General features: G+C 32.3%; 1 protein-coding gene and 1 long non-coding RNA gene across 4 annotated transcripts; one reads left to right on the top strand and one right to left on the bottom strand.

Annotated features, from left to right (window-relative positions):
- Nucleotides 1-643: 643 nt before the first annotated feature.
- On the top strand, nt 644-1,655 carry LOC134242907 (calcium-dependent secretion activator-like). The gene is made up of 3 exons (XM_062725110.1): nt 644-749; nt 1,084-1,284; nt 1,576-1,655. The coding sequence occupies exons 1-3, from the start codon at nt 662-664 to the stop codon at nt 1,653-1,655; spliced, it is 369 nt and encodes a 122-aa protein (XP_062581094.1). The 5' UTR covers nt 644-661.
- A 583-nt stretch (nt 1,656-2,238) lies between these two features.
- Nucleotides 2,239-9,994, bottom strand: LOC134242905 (uncharacterized). 3 transcript variants are annotated; one of them, XR_009986940.1, is made up of 3 exons: nt 9,870-9,994; nt 3,585-3,769; nt 2,239-2,935 (listed from the first exon to the last, which is right to left on the bottom strand). It is a non-coding gene; the product is annotated as an uncharacterized LOC134242905 (long non-coding RNA). The 3 variants fall into 3 exon arrangements; XR_009986939.1 differs by lacking the exon at nt 9,870-9,994 and adding an exon at nt 8,490-8,781; XR_009986941.1 differs by lacking the exon at nt 9,870-9,994 and adding an exon at nt 5,882-6,582.
- Between the last annotated feature and the right edge of the window lie 2,196 nt (nt 9,995-12,190).

Genomic DNA, 12,190 nt, shown 5'->3' with positions numbered 1-12,190 from the left:
TGAGGCCATTCCAAGTTTTTTTCTTTGTTTAGCATCCAACCTAAATTTCAAAACATTTCTTTCCTTCCAAAAAAAAATTACAAAACAAAAGGGGAAAAAACAACATTTTACGCAAAGTTCTTTGAGAATTTTCCTCATATTATAGCTAAATTAAACTACTACTACTACTAGTTTAATGAAACAAAAAAAAAAAAAAAAAAAAAAAAACTTGAGCACATCACTTTCAAAAAAGAGAGATGCTGATCCCAGAAGAGTAAATTGCTTGTCAAAGATTTGTATTTGTCAATTTCATTTTGTGTTTGTTCTTGTGTGCTCGCGAAATTTAAATTCTCGCGTATAATAGTATTCCTTAAGATTATATAGAGCAATAACCATAATTTGTGAAAATTTTGTCTCGCTAATCAAGAGTCAATAACTATCTCGCGAAAATATGGTGTCGCGAAAATTTAGTGATCTACAGTATATATTCATACACACTAAAGTCTGATTTTGTGATTAACTAGATTTCATGGAAAGTTGTCAATTTAATTCATAATGTCATATAAGGAAAGACATTGGCAAATGTAAATATAAAAGTTTATTTCTTGTTTTCTTTAACTTGTCACTTTTAAGCTATTGCAGTAATAAATATTTAAATCAGGTGTCGCAGTACACATTTGCCATGTGTAGCTACAGAGAGAAAAAGCCTGATCCCACAGAAATGATGCAGCTTGACGGATTTACGGTAGATTACTGTGAACAAATTCCAGGTTAGTCTGTATTTAATAACTTGTGTCTAGTAGAAAAAAGAACTTATAGAGTAAACTTGCTGTCAGTGAAGTCTTACTTTATCACCAGGCACCAAAAGCACTGATTAGTAATAAACTGTTGTAATGAAATATGGATTTGTACATTTTCCATCTGGAGCCCATTTGATATTAGAACTGGTGTCTCTTGTCAGAGTCTGGCCATTTTATTGCCATTGCCTCTCTATGATATTTGTGCATAGTGGGGTGGTTCTTCGGGTGGGTCTCTAAATTTATAGATCAATTTTATGACTATCTTGTGATAAAACATCAAACAGTTTTTGTTTTTCTCCACCAGAAGCTGAGGGTCTAGGAGGGAAATATTTCTTCAACTGTGTCAAGGAGGGTGACAATGTTACCTTTGCCACGGATGATGAAAATGAAAGGACACTCTGGGTACAGGCTATTTATAGAGCAACAGGGCAAACCCACAAACCAGTGCCCCCTGTTGTGCAGACCAGCAAAATATCCAACACTCAGATCTCTCGCATGCAGGGAGGTTAGTTATTTAAATTATTATTCATCAATCGTTTTTGAATGATTAATGGATTGCAATTTTTTTTTTTGGCCAAAGTCCAATGCAAATTCACAGGAAGGTTTATATCTTTACAATATTACAATCCCATAATCATCTTGATTGTGGAATTTCAGTGAAATGCCAAGTTTCATGTTCCTTGAAAGAACAGGTTAGATTTTAGAAGAAAACATGAAAAATCTATATATATTTTTGCTCTTTGTAAGTATCAATCAGTGAGTAAATGGAATAACTTTATATAAATGTCCCTTGTAGATGCTGACCGAGCCAGAAAGCATGGTCTAGATGAGTTTGTCCAGGCTAACCCTGTAATGTTTGACAATGCCTTCATATAAACACAGCATATGACTTTACTGTTCTTGATACAAAGATTTTTTTAAAAACATTTTCTTCTTATATATAACTTCATAATAATTTGAATTTGATTCCCCATTGTTTCCAGTTCTTGCCCCAAAGGGCCATGATTTGAATAAATTTAAATCCTTAATACATGAGGATGCTTACATGTCAATATGACTAAACATAGCTTTTATGTTATTGGGATTTTTTATCTTTATTTTTCTATGTAAAACTTTGATTCACCATTGTGGCCCAACCCTATCCTTAGGCGTTATAATGGTTTGAACAAATTTAATTCTACACTACCTAAGGATGTTTCAACATAAATATCACTAATCATGGCTTTGAAGTACTTGAGAAGACGACTTTTTAAGATTTCCCTATCTAGTCCTATGTAAAACTTTGATCAGCCATTTTGGCCCTGCTACCCCCGGGGTCAGTTAATCATTAAACAAACTTGAATCGACACTACCTGTGGATGATTTCATCGAGTTTCATCTTTCCTGGCCCCGTGGTTATTTAAAATAATTTTTTAAATATTTTACCTATATATTCATATATATAACTTTGATCGGCCATTTTGGCCCCACCCTATCCCGGGGGTCATGATTTGAACAAACTTGAATCGACACTACCTGAGGATAATTTCACATGAGTTTCATCTTTCCCAGCCCAGTGGTTCTTGAGAAGAAGATTTTAAAAAAATTTTCCTATGTGAACTTAATTGGGCTACCATAAAAAAAGTTATTAGGAAAAAACAGAAAATTTGTGGACAGAAGAAGACAGACGGACAGACAGAGTGATTACTACAGGGCACCCGCAAATCCTTGCGGGCCCTAATAATTTAAGCTTTAATCTTATTAATTCTAAAGAAAGAAGATTCTTGATAGAAGCAATACCTGATGACACTTCATTCCTAACCAAGATTTTTCACTATTGGAACCTTGAGCAGATGGGACCCACATGTAGGATATCAGTAATATCAGCACCTGGCAAATCTCCTTCATTTAGAACTGGCAGATCTCAGTCCCTGGATAAAGTCACATCTCTATCATTAGAGACAGACATGCTTTCTTTCCAGGGTCAAGCTTCATCTCCATTTTTAGAAACTGGTTCACCTTTGTCACTGGGGCATGGCATATTTTCATCAATAAAACCATACATATAGGTCCATTTCTACTCTTTAGATCTGGAATGCCTTCACGACTAGGGCTTGACACAACTTCTTGAGGGCTTGGAATGCACTTTTTGCTTGACATTTCACCATCTGAAGATGCTGGCAAAATTCATACAACATGTATTAAATAAATGAATAAAAATGTTATTTAAGGAATAACTGTCTTATTTTTCGATTTCATGATGTGATCAATCAATTGGTTGGCGTGATAATTTGCATAAATGCAGAAGGCATTTATGCATAAAGTTATCATGCAAGCAGATACCATTGATCATTGTCATGAAATTGAAAATGACAGTTATTCTTTTCTATATTTGTGTTTCATTGATTCCGCCAATAAACATGCTACAAGCCCTGCTTCTTGTCTCTATATTTGTTTCGCCCTGCACGTGATTTTTTTTTAGCAGCACCTATCAATGAACCAGTATATTGATGGAGAAATAAAGTGCATTCATTTGACTATTTGTAATTGTCTCTTGAACAAAGACATTGGAAACGAAAATATAATTTGACAAAGTAATGAATTTAGATTTATATTATCTGAAATAAATTCAAAATATTTATCAATACGGATAAAGGTTATTTATATACAATGATATAAGTGTGATTACATCCAAACAATATTTACTGCATGCAATACTTTTGCCTTTGGCTTCTCAATAGATGTGATCATGAACCAACAAAAAATTCATTCCCTGGTGAATCTTTATCTATCCTATTTATTTTTTTAAATTCCTAAATAATTCACCTGTAACACTTTTAATGATGAGGCTTTTCTTCCTGACATTCTCCTAGCTGTGGAACCTGGAACATATCCATCACTAGTCCTTGCTGAATTGCATTGACTAATCCTCTAGCAATATCTAGCTTGGCTAATATCTGTGTTGTCTCTATGTTCAGGATGGACTCAAGCTTCTGGTTGCCTTGAACATTCTAACAAAAAAAATTATAAATTAAATTCAGAATGTATTGGAATTTTTTTAAAAGTAGGAACAAATCTTAAATACATGTTGTAAAAGCATTTTTATACAGAAATTTATCAATTTTATTCTCAAAGTAAAAGTTTGTAATACTATTGAGTTCCCATTCCTATACAAGAAGCATAGAAATTAAATGATCAGGGATTAGGGTGCTCTCTGGTTGGACTAGACACCTTTTCCTTGGGCATTTTTGGGGTGTACCTCAGAGTGAGTTCACTTCAAATTAAAGTTCTAGGAGGTTTTTGGGTTTTCCCTCTTGACCATGTTGACCAACCATAGATTTGCTAACATTTTTTGACCAATCAAATTGGGCATTTTAAAACATGTGTCATTGCAAATGTTACCATGCTAGATACCAATGCACTAAACTACTTTCTTAGTAAATAGTTGAGTATCTATTGTTTAATAATATTTTTTTCCACTTTTAAAATATGATAGTAGCTGATAAATTACAATCATAAATCTAAGTGTTGGCAACGAGTACCCAGTTAACTGGTTAACTGTCGAACGATGTGAGTATCGGTTAGTAAAACTGCTATTCGGTTGCTTGGATAAAATGAATTCTCCATAGTAAAGGCATAGAAATAAATGTTTAATAATTTATAAATGTACCGGTATACTAAATTACACATTTCCCTAATTTTAGATACCATTAGACTTGATCTAGTGCATGGTTGTAGTGGATCAAACTGTTTTGATTAGTTTTCACAGTTTATATAATTGATAGCTTTGATCGCCTGGGGTATATATCTTTTGAAGACCTGAGTTATAATTACCTCATTTGATAATTTAACAAGATGCCGTCGCAGACATAATAAGCTTGGAGTTTACCAGAAGAACAGCTGATTCAAAATCTGTTAAATCACCTAATCTTAAAATATTCGGAAACCAGCGATTTACTGGAAACTCCACATACTGACTATTAATTATGGAGTATGTAAATAATTATTCTCCTTGATTGCGACATATTTCGGGGGCTGAAAAGGAAAGTGTAAAATGGTGATTGACAATGACATATTTATTTGTCTTCTCCGTGTGTCGACTTCCTTATTTTCTTTATTTTAAAACAGTAAATCTTTGATGATATCATATGTGTTGTAAATATTATGTCCATATACAGTATATTTGCAGATTACTATACCGATAAGTATAGAAAAAGATAAATAATAGATATTGATGCTTTTACCAAAAATCATCCGAGTAACCGGGTACTCGATCGGAAGATGAAACGAGTAACCGCTTAATAAAAATCGTCCGATTTGCCAACACTTATCATAATGTGTTATTACACTATGCTTTAAATCACGAGTGTATACATTTGTTGGAGACAAGAACAAACGTGTCAAACATTTGGAAATTCAATAACATTTAATAACAATGAATAAATTGGCTGACTTTTGAATCGCCTTCGGCCTCAGTAAACTAACATACTATATGTACATGGTCTATTGTCTCATACGATTTGGGTTTGTTTCTACTTCTATTTCAATGCACTCGATCCGTAATTTGAAAATAATCTATTACATGTATTTGTAAATTAAGATTAAAGAATCTTTATTTTCAAAAAGTTAAAATTACAAGAATATGAACCCACCAAAAATTGTGTATGATCACAAGTACTGTTTTTGTGGTTTAATTAAATTTATTAAGGGTGTGATATTAATGTCACAATAGCCGTATCAGCCCTGCAGGTCTGATATGGATTTGCAGGGCTGATATAGGTTATCAGCCCCGCAAATCCATATCAGCCCTGCAGGGCTGATACAGCTATTGTGACATCATGCAGCCATATTGCAATATGCAAAAAACCTGTATTTATCACTAAGTGTGTAATAAAAATATAATATTTGACTTTTGAGCAAGTTAGCGTATAGATTTGATTTAGTGCATTTCATAAAGTTCTTAATTATGAACATATGTGCAAGACATTCAGCATACTGTACTTGACTTAGCGGAAGTTTCTTTCCCCCCAAAGTGCTAAAAAGAATGCACGCCAAATGTAATGTTAATATTAGTATAGAATTTTGTGATTTCTAAAATGTTGGATATCATACAATCAAAATACCTGAGAAATAGGACCATTATACGATTAGTTTGGACTTTCAGTAAGGTGTGGCATTCTCGATGTTACCTAATTTGCTTCTGAAATTTACACTGCTTCCCTTCACTGTTGAAATATACATATGATAGAAATGCGGCCAAATGTCAACTGGTGTAGTAAATTGCCAATCAAAAGTTCTCACACGGCACAGAGGTGAGGCATAAGTCGCCTCATCGTTGTCAACAATAATTTTAAGTTCTTGATGTTATAATTTCTTAACCAATAAGAATCTACTAGTATTCACCATTACGTAGCGCCGAGAATGCCATGCTACTGAAAGTCCAAACTATAGGAGAAAATCATCCTATTAATTCGTAATATGTTGACGATGCAACCATTAGGATGAGCTCAGATACTGATTTATTTTTTTAATAAGATGGGCTTGTCAAATGTCATGTGACATTAGGTGTGTCTAGACTCTGATATCATGTGTTGTTGTATGTACTTAATGTAGGTTGCATTATAGATATACCCAACAGTGTAACACTCAGTTTTAATTAGAGGTGTAACAATACAGCGATACATCGATTGTATTGATCGCAAGGCCTCACGATATGTATATCGTATCGTCATGTATGTATCGTGATACAGTACAAGTTAATTTTCATTGTCTTATTAAAAAATTTTACATGCAAACTGAGAACTTTTAATGCAAACTGAGAACTTTTAAAGCTACAAAAATGACTGAAAACAAGGTAGTATAAAAAAATACAATGTTAAGACTATAAGTTGGCCTATAAATAACTTTGGTTAGGTAAGATATTTTTTATATTTTCTATAACTGGGGGTTAGTGAGCAAGAATATAAGCATATCAGTTAATTTAACTGTTAATGACACCTAGTGTATCACAATACGTGTTGTATCACATGACCATATCATGTTATGTATCGTATCGTTAGGAAGCTTGTGATACTCAAGCCTAATTTTAATGTTGATTTTACGCAATCAGGTGACATTCAAACTTTGCAGATCACCACACTGTGGTTTTCTGAATCCATTCCACTACTCTCGGAAACTGAAGACTTAGTATGCAGAAACATAACGTTATTGTTCTTGCATATCAAAAACTTCCATGTAATGGATTAATGTTACATAATTGACATAATTCTTCTCTTGCATATTTTTTAAATATACATTTATTTACTAGTTGTAACGGGGTATATAATAAACATGTCATTATAACAGTAACTTGATCTGAAGAGCTGTATCACGTCTCGTTGACAGGTGGGAATCATCAGATCAAAATATGAAATTTACAAGGACAAATACTGTATACAGGAAAATTTTCGCTCCCATTTTATTTTCGCCCCTTTTGGGCAAATTTAAAACAGGGCAAAATGAAACAATACATATAATTTCTGTAATAAAACTATGAATGGGCAAAATTGTTTGCAAGTGTGAAAGGGCAAAAATTAAATGGTGCAAAAATAATCCTGCAGACAGTAAGAAAGAAATCCTAGTGAAATATCTTGCTAAACATATGCTTAACCAGCCTAATAAATCTGAGAGAGGAGCTTATCCTCATATGTTACATTTTTAACAATTACTTTTCTCTTTAGAGCGGACTTTTCTCATTAAATTCTCATTGAACATCATTACTTCATAAATACTTTAACTTTCCTTATTTGATAATCTAGCTACATTTGTACTATTTAGAGTTCAATCCTTGGCAATTCACTGTACTTTCGGCATGATTGTTTGAATCATAATTATATTTATTGATTGTCACTAGTGTAAGCATTGTTATACCCCAGAAATCTAAATTGTGAGATTTAGAGCCTTCTCTACTCCCTTGCAAAAGAGCGGTAGTAAGAATTTATATCTGTGAGGTACTCGCGATACTACATGTAGGTGTTGTTCTATGAGGTCAATATTGGTATTCCGACTTTACAAATTTATTACAAGTCTTACAGAAAACTGCTATAATGTACGTACAATGTACATAATTTACCCCCTACCAAAATATAGTCTAACCAAAATATAAACTATAAAAGCAATATAAACAGATGGACAAGTTGAAAAAGATGATTCTAGTATGTGAAGAGTGTAGCTATAGAGAATTAAGCCAGTCGTCTTCCTCCCCGATCTGATGGTCGCATAAAAGTGGGTGTTTCCAAATATAAGCAAGATAATTTACATCTGGATTGAAATGAAATAATTTAAGAATACATAAATAAACTACCACAATACATTAAACAAGTCAAATGATTCTTATTATAGCCTATGACTTTTCTGATAGAAAGGATACAAAAATTGAATACATTGCACCCTGCTTTAAAAAAGATCATATCATATGATATAAAATTATAATGAATATGATCTCTTAAAAATTCAATTTCAAAGCTGTTTGTATATAAACAAACACACTAACAGTGAAAGGAGAATTAAACAGAGGGAATTCGGAAAGGCTTATCCATGATTCTGTCTAACAGGTATAAAGCGGTCGACATGAAACTACTTTGAAGTAGTGTGTCTTTGTACAGACTTTAAGTCTCCAGAACATAATTCCACAATCGTTTCAAGGAATCAAACAAGGACGTGGGTTTTTTTTCAGTCCAAACCATGCCTTACCTGCTTCCTCAGTTCCTGAGTAAGCTGTTTACACCGGAAGTGTATAATGCCCTTATAGTACAATGTCCTGACTGATTATAATAAATAGTTTTTTGTCAATTTTGGTGCATACACAATATCATTTTTATTGGAAATAATAAATATTGTTATCTTCTATGAGAATCGTGGCAAAATGCAAAATAAAATATATAAAATTTTTATTGGACATAATAAAAACGACAGGGCCAGGGGTATAATGTCCTGCTTTAGGATATAATGACCTGATTAAAAAAATCTAATAAACACAAGTTTGCATGATTTTTATATTCTAGTTTAATTCTATATCTTTTAACATGTTTAAGGATAATAATTATATGAAAAAAAAATTCACTAATAAAATTTTTTCAAGACGTACATTTTTATCCATATTTCCTTTCTGAGCATTTTTATTCCAATGCCCATAACCTGTACAGGCCCTTAGAGAGATCAAATGTGATTTTTATTTAAAAGAATGCTGTAAAATGATAATAATTAAGAAAAATGTGGAAAATATAATTGTCACTTAATGAATTGTACTGTCATATAAGTAATTTAATGTGGTAGCTTTTTAAATTAAAAGATGCTTCAGCCCAAGTTTCTTTAATATAAACAACATGAAAACAATATACACTTAATATTCAATTATTTGCTCTTTAGCAGTAGATAATAAGTGCATTATGAGTAAAATTGAGATAGGCTATTATTGTATTAAGTAATGTCTATATATTATAGGACAAGTAAAATATATATGTTGAATTGATAACTACACTGTATATGTTCTCTCTCAAGTAAAAGGGGGGGGGGGGGTACAATCCGATCTCACTTTTTGCTTTAAAAAATGAAAAGAAAACAACACCAGAAATAGGTTGCTGAGCTCAAGAAAAAGGGGGTGGGTTGTTGAGGTGTTTGGTACAACCCAATCTTAGGTTTTGCTTTAAAAACAATAAGTTGCAGATCTCAAGAAGAAGGGGGTGGGGTGGGGTGGGGTGGTACAACCCGATCCCACAATTGGCTCAAAAAAACTCACACATACAAACTACATTTCCATTTTCTCTAATTAAAGTGGACTGGATTTAGTTCAGTTAAAACTTAGTAAAGGTCATTTCATGTTGACATGAAATACAAAACACATTCGATTAATATACCTTTCATTTGATGAATTTTAAATCATTGTGAAATGAATAGCATAAATTGTGTACTATTTCAAGAAAGAAAATCGCATAAATAATTGTCTTTTCATTTCAACTGGGTACCCGATAGGCCTATGCAGCAATCGTCACTGCCCCCCCCCCCCCCCCCCTTCAATACTTTGATGCAAGTTTCCTCGAACCATATATTTTATCCAAGAAGTAGATAACATACCGTTTTCCAGCATAAAAATCATCCTTATCAAAAGAATCTAGGATTCTGTGCCCAGGCTTTCCTCTGTGTCTTCTTTTCCACATGTTTATTGTATCCCGCTTCAAACAATTGGACTTCCGCTTTTTTTACACACGCGCATGCGTAATCTAGAAGTGTGTAACGTCAGAGATGTGTAAGTGAAGATGGCGATTTCAATCAACACGATATCTGTGTAATCATGTGTCCGATAAAACCCCGTAACTGGGACACATTATTTTTTTGATATTTTTAGGATTTAGACATGTCAATTTTTCGTTTTCAACGATAAAAAAGTTTGGGGACTTAAATCAAGTCCCCAATGTTTTTGATGTCCCCATTTTACGACTTGCGTATCTGTAGCAGGTCCCCAGTATGGGGGAGCCACACACGCACACTCCTCACACATACACACACACACACACACAAACACACATACATATATTCAATTGTGTACTATATGTCTTTTTTTTTATTTTGTAGAAAGAAGAAAAGAATCGCGTTTTCATTGTAATATCGCGAAAAAGAATAAAAAAGTTGAACTCAAAATGATAATATTTTGTTTGTGTTATTATTAAAACTATATGTGAAGTTGGAAAAAGGCTTCATGAAAGAATGGTTGTAAAATGAATGAGGAGACTGATGAAATGAATGAGGAGACTGATGAAATGAATGAGGAGACTGGTGAAATGAATGAGGAGACTGATGAAATGAATGAGGAGACTGATGAAATGAATCTACGTTAATATTATGACAAAGAAAAATGAAATGAAACAAGAAATAACAAAATAAAGTGTTGTTACTTGATGTGATCATGTAATATGGGAAATCTTTTGTATATAGTGGAATGATTCTGATTTACACTAGAGTAAATAAAATAAATATGTTATAATCTGTCTTATATACATTAATTTTATAATTTTAATTCATGGATGATAACTTAAAAAAAAGAGAATAATTTTTACTGATATTTGACAGGTTATAACCAATTTATTTTTTAAAAAAAACACACTAAGGAAGTGTACGAAGGATCCTATAACCATTGAATAAAAAAATAGACTTCAATGAAACATTGATATACTTATTTTGTTTTTATTCTTCTTTTTTTTTTTATTTGAATATGTTGATTATATTAAACAATGGCTTATCAGATTAAATTTAGAAAAAAAGAAATTAAAAAAAAACAAACAAAGAAAGTGTACGAAGGATCCTATAACCATTGAATAAAAAAATAGACCTCAATGAAAAATTGATATACTTATTTTATTTTTATTCTTCTTTTTTTTTCTTTGAATATGTCGATTATATTAAACAATGGATTATCAGATTAAATTTAGAAAGAAAAGAAATTAAAATTGTATTCGTTAATTCAAATGTCGACTGTTATTTATTCTATTGATTTCGTGAGTCTATTATACTCTGTATATGTATTTAAAAAAAAAGACTATTTCGAAATCTCTCTTGGTAACAGACTGTTGTTAACGGATGATAGCTGACAACCAATAGAATTTGTCATTGAAAAATAACATCAGTGAAAATCGTATAAAAATATCTAAATATTTATTTTTTAAGTAGTCTAATAGCAACCCTCAGATCAGTAAGAACGTAACATTTTCATCTAACCCCCCAAAAAATGTATCAATGTGGATATTGTCATTTAATTTTCGGAGATTATGATAGTATGGATAATCACGAAAAAACGCACAGTCAGGAAAATAAGAGAGGAGATTTATTCCCTGATAGATAAGAAAAAAAACCCAGATATACAACATGTATAAAAATATTCCAAAGCAAATCAAGTCCAAGCAAAGAAAAAAAATTGGGAAAAGAAGAGAAGTATAAATAAAAGACTTGGATAAAATTTATGAGATAAAAAAAAGTATGTGTGTTGTTATTGTTGTTGACTTTTTTTTTGGTTGTTTGTTGTCCCCCGCTTTCGCGAAAGCGAGGGGACATTAAATCTCATTCGTCTGTCCGTCGGTCCGTCTGTCTGTCCGTCACAAAAACTTTAACCTTGCCCATAACTTTTGATTTAGTGGAGCTATAATTTTCATATTTCATATATGTATTCCTTGTGATAAGACCTTTCTTTGGGTATCACCAAATTTGACCTTTTGACCTTGACCTTGGAGTTTAAACTACTTTTACTAAAAAATTCTAAACTTTTACTTTGGCCATAACTTTTGAATGTTAGGTACTAGGACTTTCATATTTAACATATTTATTCTTTGTGACAAGACCTTTCAATGAATACCAACAACTTTGACCTTTTGACCTTGACCTTGGAAATTTACGTACTTATGAAA

This window comes from Saccostrea cucullata, unplaced genomic scaffold, assembly GCF_032062105.1.
Source record: "Saccostrea cucullata isolate Sc308-1 unplaced genomic scaffold, CSIRO_AGI_Scuc_v1 ctg5744, whole genome shotgun sequence".
In the NCBI taxonomy this organism is placed as follows: domain Eukaryota; kingdom Metazoa; phylum Mollusca; class Bivalvia; order Ostreida; family Ostreidae; genus Saccostrea; species Saccostrea cuccullata.
The sequence above is the reverse complement of the archived record's forward strand: the minus strand, read 5'-3'. Positions and strand labels throughout refer to the sequence as shown.

What these genes read in the sequence shown, in the direction of transcription:
- LOC134242907 (XM_062725110.1), top strand. Translation starts at nt 662, where the DNA reads ATGTGTAGCTACAGAGAGAAAAAGCCTGATCCCACAGAAATGATGCAG. An exon ending in TTACTGTGAACAAATTCCAG is followed by an intron (nt 750 to 1,083) that starts GTTAGTCTGTAT and finishes TTTCTCCACCAG; the next exon opens with AAGCTGAGGGTCTAGGAGGG. An exon ending in GATCTCTCGCATGCAGGGAG is followed by an intron (nt 1,285 to 1,575) that starts GTTAGTTATTTA and finishes TGTCCCTTGTAG; the next exon opens with ATGCTGACCGAGCCAGAAAG.